This window comes from Micropterus dolomieu, linkage group LG01 (genome assembly GCF_021292245.1).
Source record: "Micropterus dolomieu isolate WLL.071019.BEF.003 ecotype Adirondacks linkage group LG01, ASM2129224v1, whole genome shotgun sequence".
NCBI classification, from domain to species: Eukaryota; Metazoa; Chordata; class Actinopteri; order Centrarchiformes; family Centrarchidae; genus Micropterus; species Micropterus dolomieu.
In genome coordinates, this window is record NC_060150.1 from 4,831,396 (window position 1) to 4,844,453 (window position 13,058).

At 41.2% G+C, this 13,058-nt stretch overlaps 1 protein-coding gene across 10 annotated transcripts in view; it reads right to left on the bottom strand.

The window, feature by feature from the left end:
* LOC123973318 (dystrophin-like) overlaps nucleotides 1–13,058 on the bottom strand; it is a 123,998-nt gene that overhangs the window by 16,927 nt on the left and 94,013 nt on the right. For all 10 annotated transcript variants that reach the window (XM_046053251.1, XM_046053310.1, XM_046053243.1 and 7 more), the window contains 7 exons: nucleotides 10,600–10,801; nucleotides 10,419–10,504; nucleotides 9,880–10,037; nucleotides 7,510–7,676; nucleotides 5,288–5,399; nucleotides 3,284–3,420; nucleotides 1,542–1,580 (listed from right to left, as the gene is read on the bottom strand). In XM_046053251.1, the coding sequence (XP_045909207.1) occupies nucleotides 1,542–1,580; nucleotides 3,284–3,420; nucleotides 5,288–5,399; nucleotides 7,510–7,676; nucleotides 9,880–10,037; nucleotides 10,419–10,504; nucleotides 10,600–10,801 (901 nt within the window). The remainder of the gene's footprint in view (nucleotides 1–1,541; nucleotides 1,581–3,283; nucleotides 3,421–5,287; nucleotides 5,400–7,509; nucleotides 7,677–9,879; nucleotides 10,038–10,418; nucleotides 10,505–10,599; nucleotides 10,802–13,058) is intronic.

Genomic DNA, 13,058 nt, shown 5'->3' on the forward strand with positions numbered 1-13,058 from the left:
AACCAGAAAGAAAAAGAGGTTCATGAGTCCAACCAGGAGGGACTCATTAATCCCAACGCACACATGCACAAGCCACATGAATCCACAGGAGAGCCATGAGGGGAGCGACAGCACGAGGCGCAGATGTGTGGCGGTGTGAAATGCTCTGTAAATAAGCTTCCCCGCTTGTATGCTGTACTCCCGGCTTGGAATACATTTTTGCCTTCACTTCAAAAGATGCGTCGGATCTGAGATGTCACACCTCGTCTGCCGAGGGAGAGATCAGTATTTTGACATCATTAACCAGGAGTCTCTGAGGATGCTAACAACTTTTCCAGCAGTGTTTTAGTCCTTGACAAATTAGGGTTTGAAATCCTAAAAAAAAACTTCCCTTTGCAAGGGCACCTTCACGTTTGGAAGTTTTATCTGTTAAGAGTCCCAACAGATGAGTTTTCATCACAAAGTTAAGGTGAACGAATAATGAAAAATTATCCACAAATATGAAATATCCCTTAAAATTATGTATGCTAAAGTTGTTTGCTTATATAAGCCAAGGTGCCCCCTTCTCAATTAAAACACACACATTAGTGTTTCTAATGAGGTTCCTACACTGTGAGACTAAATTTGGGTAAGCTGGCGAGGAATGCCAGCTCCATGATGGAGGTGAACAGTGTGGAGACCACCACCGATACTTCACATGTACAGATCTACTTAGCGTATATATGTTATTCTTATTTTATCTTATTGTTTTACTACATGTCCTTCAGCTGTGTAAATTTAACAAGTCATGTATTTATCAGTTTCAGCATGTGTGTTACGCATTATGTTACCACAGCAGTATATTTCAATAGGAATCAGAATATGAAGGTGGAAAGTCATATGCTGTAAGCCTGTAGAACAGCAGCAGCATACTAATATTCAATATTGACACACCACTCAGACTCGACAAATGAGAACACAAGTGGTAAAGCATCTGACGCTCAGCGTTGCTGCATTCTTGAGCAGATTGGCAGGTGAGATTTGGTCAATTAGGGAAGAAATGGGCTCAAAATCATTTCAGTCACACCGACTGGGCTCGACACCGTGCATACAACGCAAACTATTTAAATAAGGTTAATAATGAATCATTTTATGTTTTTACTAGCTGGGACGTTTTTCATATTTAAAGAATCAGAATCAGGGGAGTGACTCATCCTGAATCACAGATCTGCAGGGTGATGTGGGGTCAGTCAGCAGCAAGAAGCTGAGATGATAAACAGCTACAAGCAAAATGGCATTATACAATGAGAAATGAGTGGAGGTGAGAGTACGTGTGTGTGTGTGTGTGTGTGTGTGTGTGTGAGACTGAGAGGACGAATGTGTGTGTGTGTGTGTGTGTGTGTGTGTGTGTGTGTGTGTGTGTGTGTGTGTGTGTGTGTGTGTGTGTTTAAAAGAAGAAAATTAAAGAATATACGTTTGTATATCTGTTTGAGAAAGATAATATTTGAACATGAGGCTGGCTGACTGTGTGTGTGTGTGTGTGTGTGTTTGTGTGTGTGTGTGTGTGTGAGCCAGGTACTCACGCATGGTCTACGGGCCAGAAGTTGATCAGAGTGACAGGACTGCAAGACAAAAAAATGTGAGATGATGACACAGGAAGTGGGAGGACACTGCACAGCAAGGTATGATGGGAGCTGTAGTATGGAAGGCAGCGGCATGTGTGTGTGGGGTGTGTGGGGTGTGAGACTAGCTTTACAGGAACGAGACAGCATGATAAAATATGAGTTATAGTGCGCAGGTACTTGCATGAGCACTCACACACAAAACAAACAGCACACCATCACAGACGATAAGGAATTGATTATTGATCGACCTGCCGGTTCAATAAAACAATTACTTTCTCATTTATCAACCAAGCAGAACAGAAAACCATTTCAGATGTTGTAAAACACTCATCAAACCGTAATGTGTGCAGGCACTTATGAGTGAGTGTATTTTTCTTTAAACATCAAACACAGTGCAAAGGGTGTGTGTGTTGTTGTATTGCAGAGGGACGACTCACTAAACAAGACAAGTCTATACCAAATATGTGCATGTGTATTTCTCATCACTTCAGTGAGCTTTAGAGGAGCTGGTAGGAGGTTTTTGTTACCTTGGGACAGATTTAGATAGCGGTTTCCTCCTGCTTCTAGTCTTTGTGCTAAGCTAAGCTAAGCAGCTGCTGGCGCCAGCTTCATATTAAACGGACAAATATTAAAGTGGTATCGATTCTTTCGCTCAGTACGTATTTTAGCAGCAGCTCAGCCTTAAGCGTGTGTTGACATTGATGTGTAATTACTCGCGCTGTCAGAAGGGGGAGACAAAATCCCCGCACTGGCTCTTTATTATTCACCTCTACCTATATGTACCAGCTTCAACAATAACAAGCATCAGTCACTCTTGATATAGACAAACAAACCAAATATGTGCTGAGTAGGTAGCACACCTTACAAAAAACACACAAGGAGCTGGAACTCATTTTGAATACCAGGGCTGTGAGGGATACTTAAAAAATGTACTCCGATACAATTACTAATTACCTGATAAAAATGTATTTAGTAACCTAATCTGAGCATGAAAAAATTAACCTGGATTACTTTTCGTTACTTTTAGATTACCTCAATGCCAAATATACAAGTAAAGACATGAGAAAAAGAACAGTGAGATAGCTTTTAGGCTAGGTAACGTTAGCCTACTGGATATCTGTGATACTTTAAATTAGACATTGAGTCCTTGGATAGTGACAGGAATTTTTACAGCTACCAAGCAAAAGCTGCATTTCACGGTCGAGTTGGTGCCGTTTTCTGTTTTAAAAAACAAAATAGTTTTTGTAAAATTTCCACCCAGTGAAGGCGTTTTTGTTTTGTTATTTTAAAAATACATTTTATATTATAATCCTGTTAACAATCTCCCTTATAAATAAATATATTGGTAATCTGATTAGATATTCTTATTTGTCACTTTAACGGAATACAGTAACATTTTTTCTGTATCCTAATTACTTAACGTTGTTCCATGTACTCCATTACTCCCCAAGCCCATGGAATACACATCACTGCAAAAACACTACCACAGCTAAAGCTGTTATCAAAGTGTGGCTACACCGCTTTGCAATGCATGTGTGTATCCACATGCATCATATGTATGCATGGGCCTGAAATAAACGTGAGTGTGTGTCCTCTAATCCAGATGACATTAGTGGGAGTGTCTCTCAGTTTAGAAAAACACCTAGTTTCTCTTTCCGACTGTCGCTTTGTGTGTGTGTGACAGAGAGAGAGAGACTCACGTTTCCATGTTGTCTCCCTCCAGGATGGTCTGGACAGGCAGGTAGCCCATGCGTGGGTGTTTGGCGAAGTAGCGCTTGGTCCTGAACTTGTTCTTCAGCACCTTGGCAAAGTCCCTGACATCCTCCCCTGATGTAGTCTGGAGAGAAACGGGACACAAATGTGGCTTTGTTCACTCCATGGGAGTGAGGCACAAAAGCAAACACACACACACACACACACACACAACTTTTAGAACACGCCGTCCATTTATTTCAAGCCCTTTTACCTTTATTTACACTTCTAGCAAGTGAAGGCAAAGCCCTCATTGTCAGGTCTGAGTGTGTCATTACAGTTACAAGAACGAGGAAACAGATTTATGACTCTCAGCCAGGGCTTCAGCGTCTTTATTTTAGCCTCGGGCCTGTGCTAAAGATGGCACAGTTTAACCCTTTATTTACACTAGATGTTAGAAAATATGCACACAGCTTTAGGTTTACTGCTACACCAGAGGACAGATTGTTTATCAACGGTTTGTTGTGTGATTTGGCTGTGGAATGATTATTGTATCAGAGATTATCTACTATCCAAAAAAATTGTATTCCTTTCCTGGTGCAGCAGTTCTTGGTTTTGCACTGAAGCTAGGCTTACTGTGGAGCAATACAACTGAGATACTGTAATAAATGTGTGAAACAAGCCGCAAATTAAATGTTGGTGTCTTCATTTTAAGTGAGTAATTTCTGAAATCCCTAAAGAGGTCATATTCTACTTTTTGACTCCCTTTCCTTTATTGTGTTATTTATCTTTTTTATGCATGTAATAGGTTAGATGTGTTCAACGCAGGTGCAAAGATGTGCTGAAGCAAAAATATGTTGTTTTTTTAATTAAACCATATAATATAATTATACCTATTCTGTTACAAACCCCTAAATAAAATTGTGAACCTGAAATGAGCATTATTATTATTATGACCTCTAGTTCTTAAGAATTCTGTCAAACAAATTTAAAGCTGCAATAATATTTTTGTGGCCACTTGGGGGCAGCAGAACAAGCTGCAAACCTTACAAAGTTATTGTAGCTAACATGTCAACATTCATTTGTTCGTCAGCTAGTCTCTTTGTCTGTATGTGGCTTTTTAGAGCTTTTTTTTGCTGGCTAATGGCTGAAAACAAGACTTCGGAGCCTGGACCGAAACAATGAGCACCAGCTTCATATTTAGTAAAGACAGTTTGCAAAAAATAAAAATATTGATTAGTGCATGTTACTTTATAGCAAAACAAATTTAAAAGCTACTGTATGACTCAGAAAATATGTTTTTTGACAAGTTTAGTGTTGTAGTCAAGATCGCCCAAACCGAGACCAAGTCAAGACCAAGACCAGAGTTTATCAAGACCGAGACAAGACCAAGACTTTTGAGACCAAGTCGAGTTAGGATGTTAACAAACAAATCAGACAATGCAAAAGCAATTTATTGATATTCCCAAAATTATGGTCTTGAAATAAAATTCCAAGACCGAGTAAACATGCGGTAGAGTCCGAGACGAGACCGGTCTCATTTTGAGACCAAGACCGGTCTCGAGTTCTACAACGCTAGTGGCTCATAAGCAAAAACATTCTCTACCTACAGTATATAAAGAACATGTATGTTGGATTAAAAAGTTAAATAAATATGGTGTGACGCACAGTTTGGCAAATCAGTATGGAGCGAAGCAGTCGATTAATCAATTGGTTGCCAATTACTTTTCAATATCAAAAATTCAATTGTCAATAAACTATTTTCATAATCAATTAATCATTAAATGTCACCTTGATTGGTTTCAGCTTCTCCAAAGTGAAGATGTGCTGCTTCACTCTCTTTAATGTGGCAGTAAACTAATAGACATTTAAAGATAACTGTGGGGCATTTTTAAACCACTTTCTGACATTTTATAGAATGTAATGTGTGTTTTAATCTCAGTCATGTTTATTGACAGTAGAATATAATGGTAGGAAAAGCATCCACACTCAATGTGTGTGTGTGTTCATACCGGAGTGCAGTACTCGACCATGGGGTATTGCATCTTATGTCCCTTGGCAACACGGCCGGAGAAGAAGCAGCTTTGGCAAATGTCATAGTTGAAATGTTTCAGACTCCGATATCTGGGGAGACAAAGAGAGAATGAAGGAGGAAGGTCAAGAACGCAAAGGAAGAAGACAAAAGGAGAAGAAGAGAAGAGAGGCGGGAGTGTAAAGATTGAGCAGAGGAAAGAGCACAAAGGAAAAAAAAAAAAAAAGGGAGGATGTTGAAGAAGCAGAAATAGAAAAAGAAAGGGAGAGAATCAATAAAAGAGGGAAATTTATGGCTGTTTTCTCCAGGGTAGGAGCACTTAAATTTTTTTCAGCCCAGTACCTGAATGAGATATTAATTCTCTGGTCCTGGGACTCATTAAAATGCATCACAGCTCTTGTCATGAAGGGGCCCAACACCAACAACAGAGCAGAAAACACCACACTGTAAGGGTGGTTCCAACCTTTAGTTAAAAAGAAAAGCCTCCTGGGCTTCACCAGACCAGTGTTTTAAGGGTTGGGGTTACAAATACACCTGCAGTTCTATCATTCTAATAATGTCATCAATCATTCATATGTACAAGTGGGCTGTTTCACTGTCCGGCTGCTGCTGTTGAATTGGATTAAGACGACAAATAAGTTCCAGAGCTTTTACACAGCCGGAGCTCGACTCTTGTGACCGAGAGCAATCTCATTGATTAAACGGGTGAAGCTAATGTGTCTTTACTGGAGTAATAACCACCAACAAAGCTTTTTAGTGTAAATAATGTACAAACTCACAATGGGCCTAAAAATATGTTTGTATTCTTATCGTAAAGCTCTCTTACTTTTTCTCATGTTCCAAGTTAGATACTGCCAACTCTCTTAACCACACTGAACTTGTAAATAGCTTCATTCAAAATGAGGCAAAAGAAGAACTTTGAATTCTTAAGTCCTGCTGGCATACATATCAGCATACAAAATGTTTTGACCATCAAACTGATGAATTTTTCAACAAAATTTCATGGCAATCAACCCAATAGTTGCTGAGACATTTCAGTGGTGGACCGAGCGACACTGCCGTCCCAACAGCCAGGCTGCTAGCATGGCTAAAAAAGTCTTGGTGGCAGCCTGTGACTGCAAATGATCAATTTGGAGGCATGCCAAGTGAATAATAAACAAGCTTCGGCCACAAATCTGTTACTTCTATCAACCTCAAAAGAGGGCGGTGTGCAGCCAGCCGTGGTCAGAGAGCAACATGAAATACTTATTTCACAAAGTGAATTTGAGGTGCATGTTTTTCAGGAGCAGCACTATGTTATCTTCGCCAGTGCAAGCGTTTTGGGAGGATCGGATAGCTATCAGATATCCAAAAAAAGCAAAGTGTGTGTAAACTCAAGAAGACCGTTCAAAACAAACCCCCATGGGAGGCGGCCTGAGACATGCTGAAAAAGGTGCAAATGCATCATCTCTGAAGACGCGCAGTAGTTTAGTTCATCCAGTTACATTAGGCTTTGTAATGCTCAAGTCAAGACAAGTGTTCTACCCCTGTGGCACAGATGTTGAAGCTCCTTGTTTCATGTAGCTGGTTGTAAACCTCACTGGATGTATAGATAAAGGAATGTAGCTTTGTGGAGCCAACGAGCAACACATGAAACAAAATCCCACTTCTCTCCTCCTAGTCTTTAAACAAAGCAGGGCACTACAGGGACGAGAGTCCTCACTCTGCTTTAAAACTGAAAAGCTCGGCGGTATTATCTCTATTATAAAAACGCATATGTCTTATCTCAAAGTTATTGGAAGAGGAGACTATGGTGACATATAAAGATATTTAAAAGAACATATTAAGCCAATGGGCTGCTGATGCATGCTTTAGACTAAACATTGCTATATTTAAACATTATTTCACAAAGCCCAGATGCCAGAGATGTCGGTGTGCAGCTGATGGCGGAAACTTAAAGGTCCGGAGCTGCACGACACAAGAGAATAATTCTTATTCACTTTCATTTGAGCTTAATTGTTAATGACATTCATTTTGTGTTTTACAGCCATCTATGTGATAAGATAAAGACCATAATGCTCTATGGCAAAATGGCTCAAATTCAGCTTTTTTCTCCCGTTTCAGATGTGCTGCTCAAAAGATGGATCACCTGTGAACATTCACCTGTAACGTCCAGATAAAAAACTGTGAAAACCGTAAAAACCTTTAAGGCTTGACTCGGACCTGAATCCTATGATGGGACACTCCTTGCAGATGTTACACTTGGCCTGGTGCTTGGCGGTCTCGGCAGCGGCCACTCGGTGCAGGACGGGTAACCACACCATGGACTGAGGCTCTAAACGCATCCAGTCCAGGAACACGGCGGCTTCCAGCTCGGGTTTGTTGTTGGCCTGCGAAAAAAGGTGAGGTTACAGTAAGCATGGTTTGAAAATAAAACAAAAGACTAACGTTAGCGCTTAACAAGATTGACTAAACAAATTAAAATCCCATTGTTGGAATGGTTTTGGAAACATTTTTCATCTTATCCCCCAGTGAGGAGATAAAATCAGCTCTTTGTTTGAAAAAGTGTGTGAGAATAACACAGCAAGCCGGAGAACTCCAGTAAATAATTCATGTGTTTTTGGAAGTGAGAAGGTAAAAACGCCCTTGAATATGATATCGTGAATTTCTGTCAAATATTAACTAAGAATCTGGTGCAAGGACATTCACTTACAACTGTACCCTGTCATCCTTCCTTAAAGGTTAAATCTGGTGTTATTCCACATTTTTTTTTTGGGGTCAAAAAAATTTCACAGAACTATCAATAAATGCATCCTACTGACAAGTGTATCAAAGCCTGGTATATTTTCTTCCTCCGTCCAAAACCTATTCAACACACATCAGTGAACCACACTGCTGCACTGCGTGACATGTTCCTTCATCAACATGAACACACACTTTAGGTTATTATGAGTAAAATCCCACATACACTGATCCCGCTGGCAGAAATACTTGCTATTAGACCAAATGTGGATTCATCCGCTGCTGAAAATAGTCCTCAGCAGATACACTATTTATTCCTGTTTGATTAACATTTGAACGACACGCGGCCAACTAAGTCTTTTTTTCCAAGACTTTTTGCTCTAAATGACTGAGAAAAAAATAATCCATCATTTTCCCATCAGCAGGGACTCTGAGAAATCCACAGTTTCCATTGAACTGACTCCAAGCCCCCCCCATCTCCCTCTTTCTGTCTCACACCCACATGGACTGACCCCTCACCGAGGAAGCAGCTGGGATGAAGCTAAGCTATCTCCAGTTTTAGAGCTTCATATGATCAGATAGTCCAGCTGGTGTGTGCGGGAGTGTCTATTGTCTGACAACGTACTCAAATCATCAGAAGCTAAAATATGACTTGTTTGTTCAAGCCTCATCATGACTGAAAGTGTTGGTGACAACGCTGAAATGAGCAGTGACAGTGTCTGCAACATAATTTATACATTTTATGTATATTTACACAGTCTGCAAATACTTGCTTCCATCTCATGTCACTGAAAGGGTTTGTGATGTTTTCAAGGTACAAACAATCAAGGGACTATTACAGCCTCAAAAACATGATGTTGACAGCACACATATATCAAGCTTTGTATTAGTGGCTCTGTCAATCAGTGTGTGCATGTGTGCATGTCTCCAGAACTCACAGTTTGATTGATTTGCTTGATACGCCTGTCAAACTTTCCAATTCTCGTTTGCCACATATGCAGTTAACAATGACAACAGCGGCAGATTTACTGTAGCAGTCCTTTCCTAAGCACTTTAAACATGAAAGTGCTGGATCATCTTTTGGAGATTAGGGATAATCCAGTCAGACTGCAATTACTGGAATACTTTGGGGGAAGAAAACAATGGTGTGTATCCTGGATTTGCTGCTTGTTTTGCGGCTCAAACGTCGAGGCTGTCTGCTCCCAAGCATAAAGAAACACAAAGGGAATGCTGATCTGCAGAGCTGGCGACCTTCCTTCGTCTTCTTCTCAGTGCTGTCATACACATCGTTACAACACCCATGTGCAGGTAGATCTACGGTGTTTTCCATATTTGTTTGAGATGGGGGTTTTCTCTCATGCATATCCATAAAAATGGCCATCTTTCCATTCCAGCAACATCTCTGCAGTTGTCAGAGATCATTTGTTTGAGCCGCTGCAGGCTGTCATTCACTTATTTCTCCTGCCTGATGCTTGAGTTCACACTCACGCATGGACAAACGCTCACTCTCTGGCCCCGTTTACTGGAGTCTTTAATACACTTGGTTTTATTATCTATGGTCTTATCCATGTTTTGCCCTTTATTTTTCTGCAAAGCTCTTAGTGACAATCCAGTTTCTTTCTATAAATAAACCTGATTTAGCCTGATGCAAACAAACGTTCAGATCACATTCTTGGTGCGGCTGTGGGAACATACGGCCTGAAGCATCATTGCAAATCGACAAACTGGCAATTGCAGCTTTTGACAGTCCTGTTACTATTATCGATGAGTACATTCATCTATAACTCTGCAGAAAGTCAAACCAGACTGCTAACTCCAACTTAGAAAGAAGGGTTTGTGTGGGTCTCGTACAAACTGGAAGCAGCTGCGGACGGAAGGCTCGATGTTGGAGCCGCCGAAGGACGCAACCTCGCCGAGCTGCCTGGGGATCTGGATGGAGTCGTGGAGGAGGAGGCCCAGACGACGCTGGTCGCAGAAACCTGTCGCGCTGGCAACCTGTCTGAACAAGACTGGAGGACGGAGAGGGACAAGACACACAGGGAAAGGTAGGACAGGACAAAGTAGACGGGAGAAGAAAAGTGTTAGAGAGAATGATTTGTGGAGACAGACAGAGAGAAAATAGGGATTGTAAAGAAGAGACATGAGACAGACTGAGATTCTGGGCTCCTTTTTCATGTTGCCGCAACGTCTGGTTGTATCTAATGGTTAACGTTGCATGTATCTGCAACATCCTCGGTTCAGTTGAGGCCACTGTTGCCTCTCTCTCCCCTCCTGTGTTTCCTCTGTATAGTTTCAACTTTCCAATAAGGCAAAATAAGCTAAGAAATTGGAGCAAAAAAAGCCCTTCTTTCAATGCTTAAGTTCAGTGTGTGTGTGTGTGTATTACTTACATCTGTATTTATCCTCCAGGTGAGCCTTGCAGAGTGAAATGATTCCAGTTTTGAAAGACAGAGTCCGGATCTTTCCAGTTCGACCACTACCAAGAAGCAAAACAATATTTTAAGGTATGTTAAATCTCACTAACATAACAGGAACTCTTCTGTGTGTGTGTACACAGGTTGCTACCCGTACGTGTCATAGACGTTGAGCAGCCAGTTGAGGCACATGTCGACGCACAGCGGGACGTTGACCAGGTGGGAGTGGCTCTGCTCCAGCCGCTGGTACAGGCTGGTCAGACAGGTGACCAGCTGGGAGATGTCCAGCAGCTGCTCGTTCTGCTTCAGGCCGTGCTGGTCGAAAACCTCGCACGCCATCGGCATGCTTAGCAGGTCCACTATAAACACGAAGAGAGAGTAGGATGGTGAGCTGGCAGATGCACGCAGTGTGTCCTGCTGCTGAGCACAACCGTCCCTCCACAGGGTTCAAGCCCTCCATGTTCAAAGTGTCCTTGAGCTCAGTACTGCTCAGGGACAGTAGTGAGAAGGCGCTCTAACTCCAGAGATCAATAAAAGCATCACATTATTCATCTTTATCATTAATTAAGTGCACTAAAGGACAGGGAGAAAGGGGTGTGTTAATACTGAGAAAAGGCCAACACACTTCAATTGATCCTGGTGTGGTCAATAAGTCAACTGAAGGTAAAATAACTAAATCTGAACTCAGAAATGCTCTACAAATGTGCAGTGTACGGCTGCTAAAACATTTATTTTATTTTTGAATATTCTTTTACAGGCAAGTGCTCGGTTCAGAACCTGCCGGTGGTAACGCTCTCCTGCTGTCTAGCGAGTTTGCTTTCTTGTGAATTTTGTGACTCACAAAACTGTAAATCTTTCTTTTCTGCACACCGGCTGTTTCCCTTTTCCTCATCCAAGAACACGCAACATGGTGGACAGCAGGAGAGAGGCACACGCAGAATAGATGTCGATGAGCACATGGCAATTCAAACATCCATTCGAACGTGAAAAGAAAATTAAATAAAATTCTAAATTGTGTTTTATGTTCATGTCATGTGGGATTGTGTGGTCCAGACTCCCAAGACTTGCGAGTGCTCATATCATCAGGACGTTATATTAAAATAAAACACCCTGTGCAGACTCCCAATCGTATATCAACAATAAACCCAATTAAAACAGACAAAAAGGAAACCATTTAACTATGTAGGCTACTTAACTATTATAGAAGCACAAAAATCAAGGACTAGTTATCAAATCAACAAAACGCTCTGCTTCTGAAACGCACGCTGCCGTGCAGAGGATGAGACAAAACAAGGTCGCAGAGAGCCGTGCCCGGTAGTCGAAGCACAAATTCAACAACGGCGGGTAGGCAAATTGTTCAGCTCCGAAACACTTCTGGTGGTATATGAAGCTACGCAGAGGACGAACAAAACCGCGACGCAGCTGTGCCCGGGGGAATCCAGCGGTAATTATGATGCACCTTAAGGTTCTGCTTCTAATTAAAAAACTATATTAACAGATAGATGTTAGCAAACACTTTCTTATTTACACATCCAGCACAGCACAGAGTAACATCAGCAGTTATTTGGAACGTAAATCCAATATTCTCTCTCTTTTAGCTCAGTTTTTGGTCTCCACCAGCTCCTGAGAAAGATATCTGGCTCTTTAGCTGCTACATGCTCCACCAGGTTCCCCAGCAAGTATCTAACTGGGTCTGCTGTTTGGTGCTGAGCAGGCAGGAGTGCCCAGTGTTATTCACTGTGTGTTCAAGCAGAACACAAAGTGAATTGTTTTGAGGAGGCGTGATTGCTTACAAAGTCGATGGGAAGACAAGATTACACGTGAATCTGCCTGCTAAAAGAGGCTAAAGGCTCTGTAGAGTGGAGGGGAACTGCTGATGATAGCAGCTTTAAGGACTTTTGCTCATGCAATATGCACTTGAAATTTTTTTTTTTTTTACATCTTTATCACTACTTTCATTGTTGTTTCATCTTCTTCTCATTTTTTTGTTTTCTTCTCTTATTCTAATGCGTATACTGTGTCAAATCAATTAGAAGTCAAGGTTTCTATATTTTGCTTTAATGCCCGAAATATCTAAAAAGAAGATATTGATATTTATGTACCATTATGGAATTCCATTAAGGCAAATTAAAAAGTAATTTAAATAATCCAGGAGACAGCAAGGTTTTAAAAAAAAGAATAAGATGAAACGGAAAGTAATAATACAGTAGAAAGAAAGAAATACCCACCAGGATTAAGGATAAAAAAGTAAACATTTCAATAACCACGCTGCTTTGGCCTGGGTTAATAACCAAACCTGTTAACTGTTATTTTTAGAAAGTCCCAATACCGTAAATAGTGCTTCTGTGCTATATGGCTGCATCCAGCTATACGCTTCAGAAAATATCACACATAACAGCTCGTAGGCGGCTCACACTCCACAGATCCACCGGCGAGAGACGAGAAGGATGAGTAAACACACATATGGACACACACACACACACACACACACACACACACACAGACTGTGAGGGCAGAGAGGCAAAGCTGGTAGAACTAGAGAGACAATAAGGAGGAGGAGGAGGAAAAAAGAATACACAGTACACAAAGGAGGACGTGAAGAGAAAATGGAGAAAA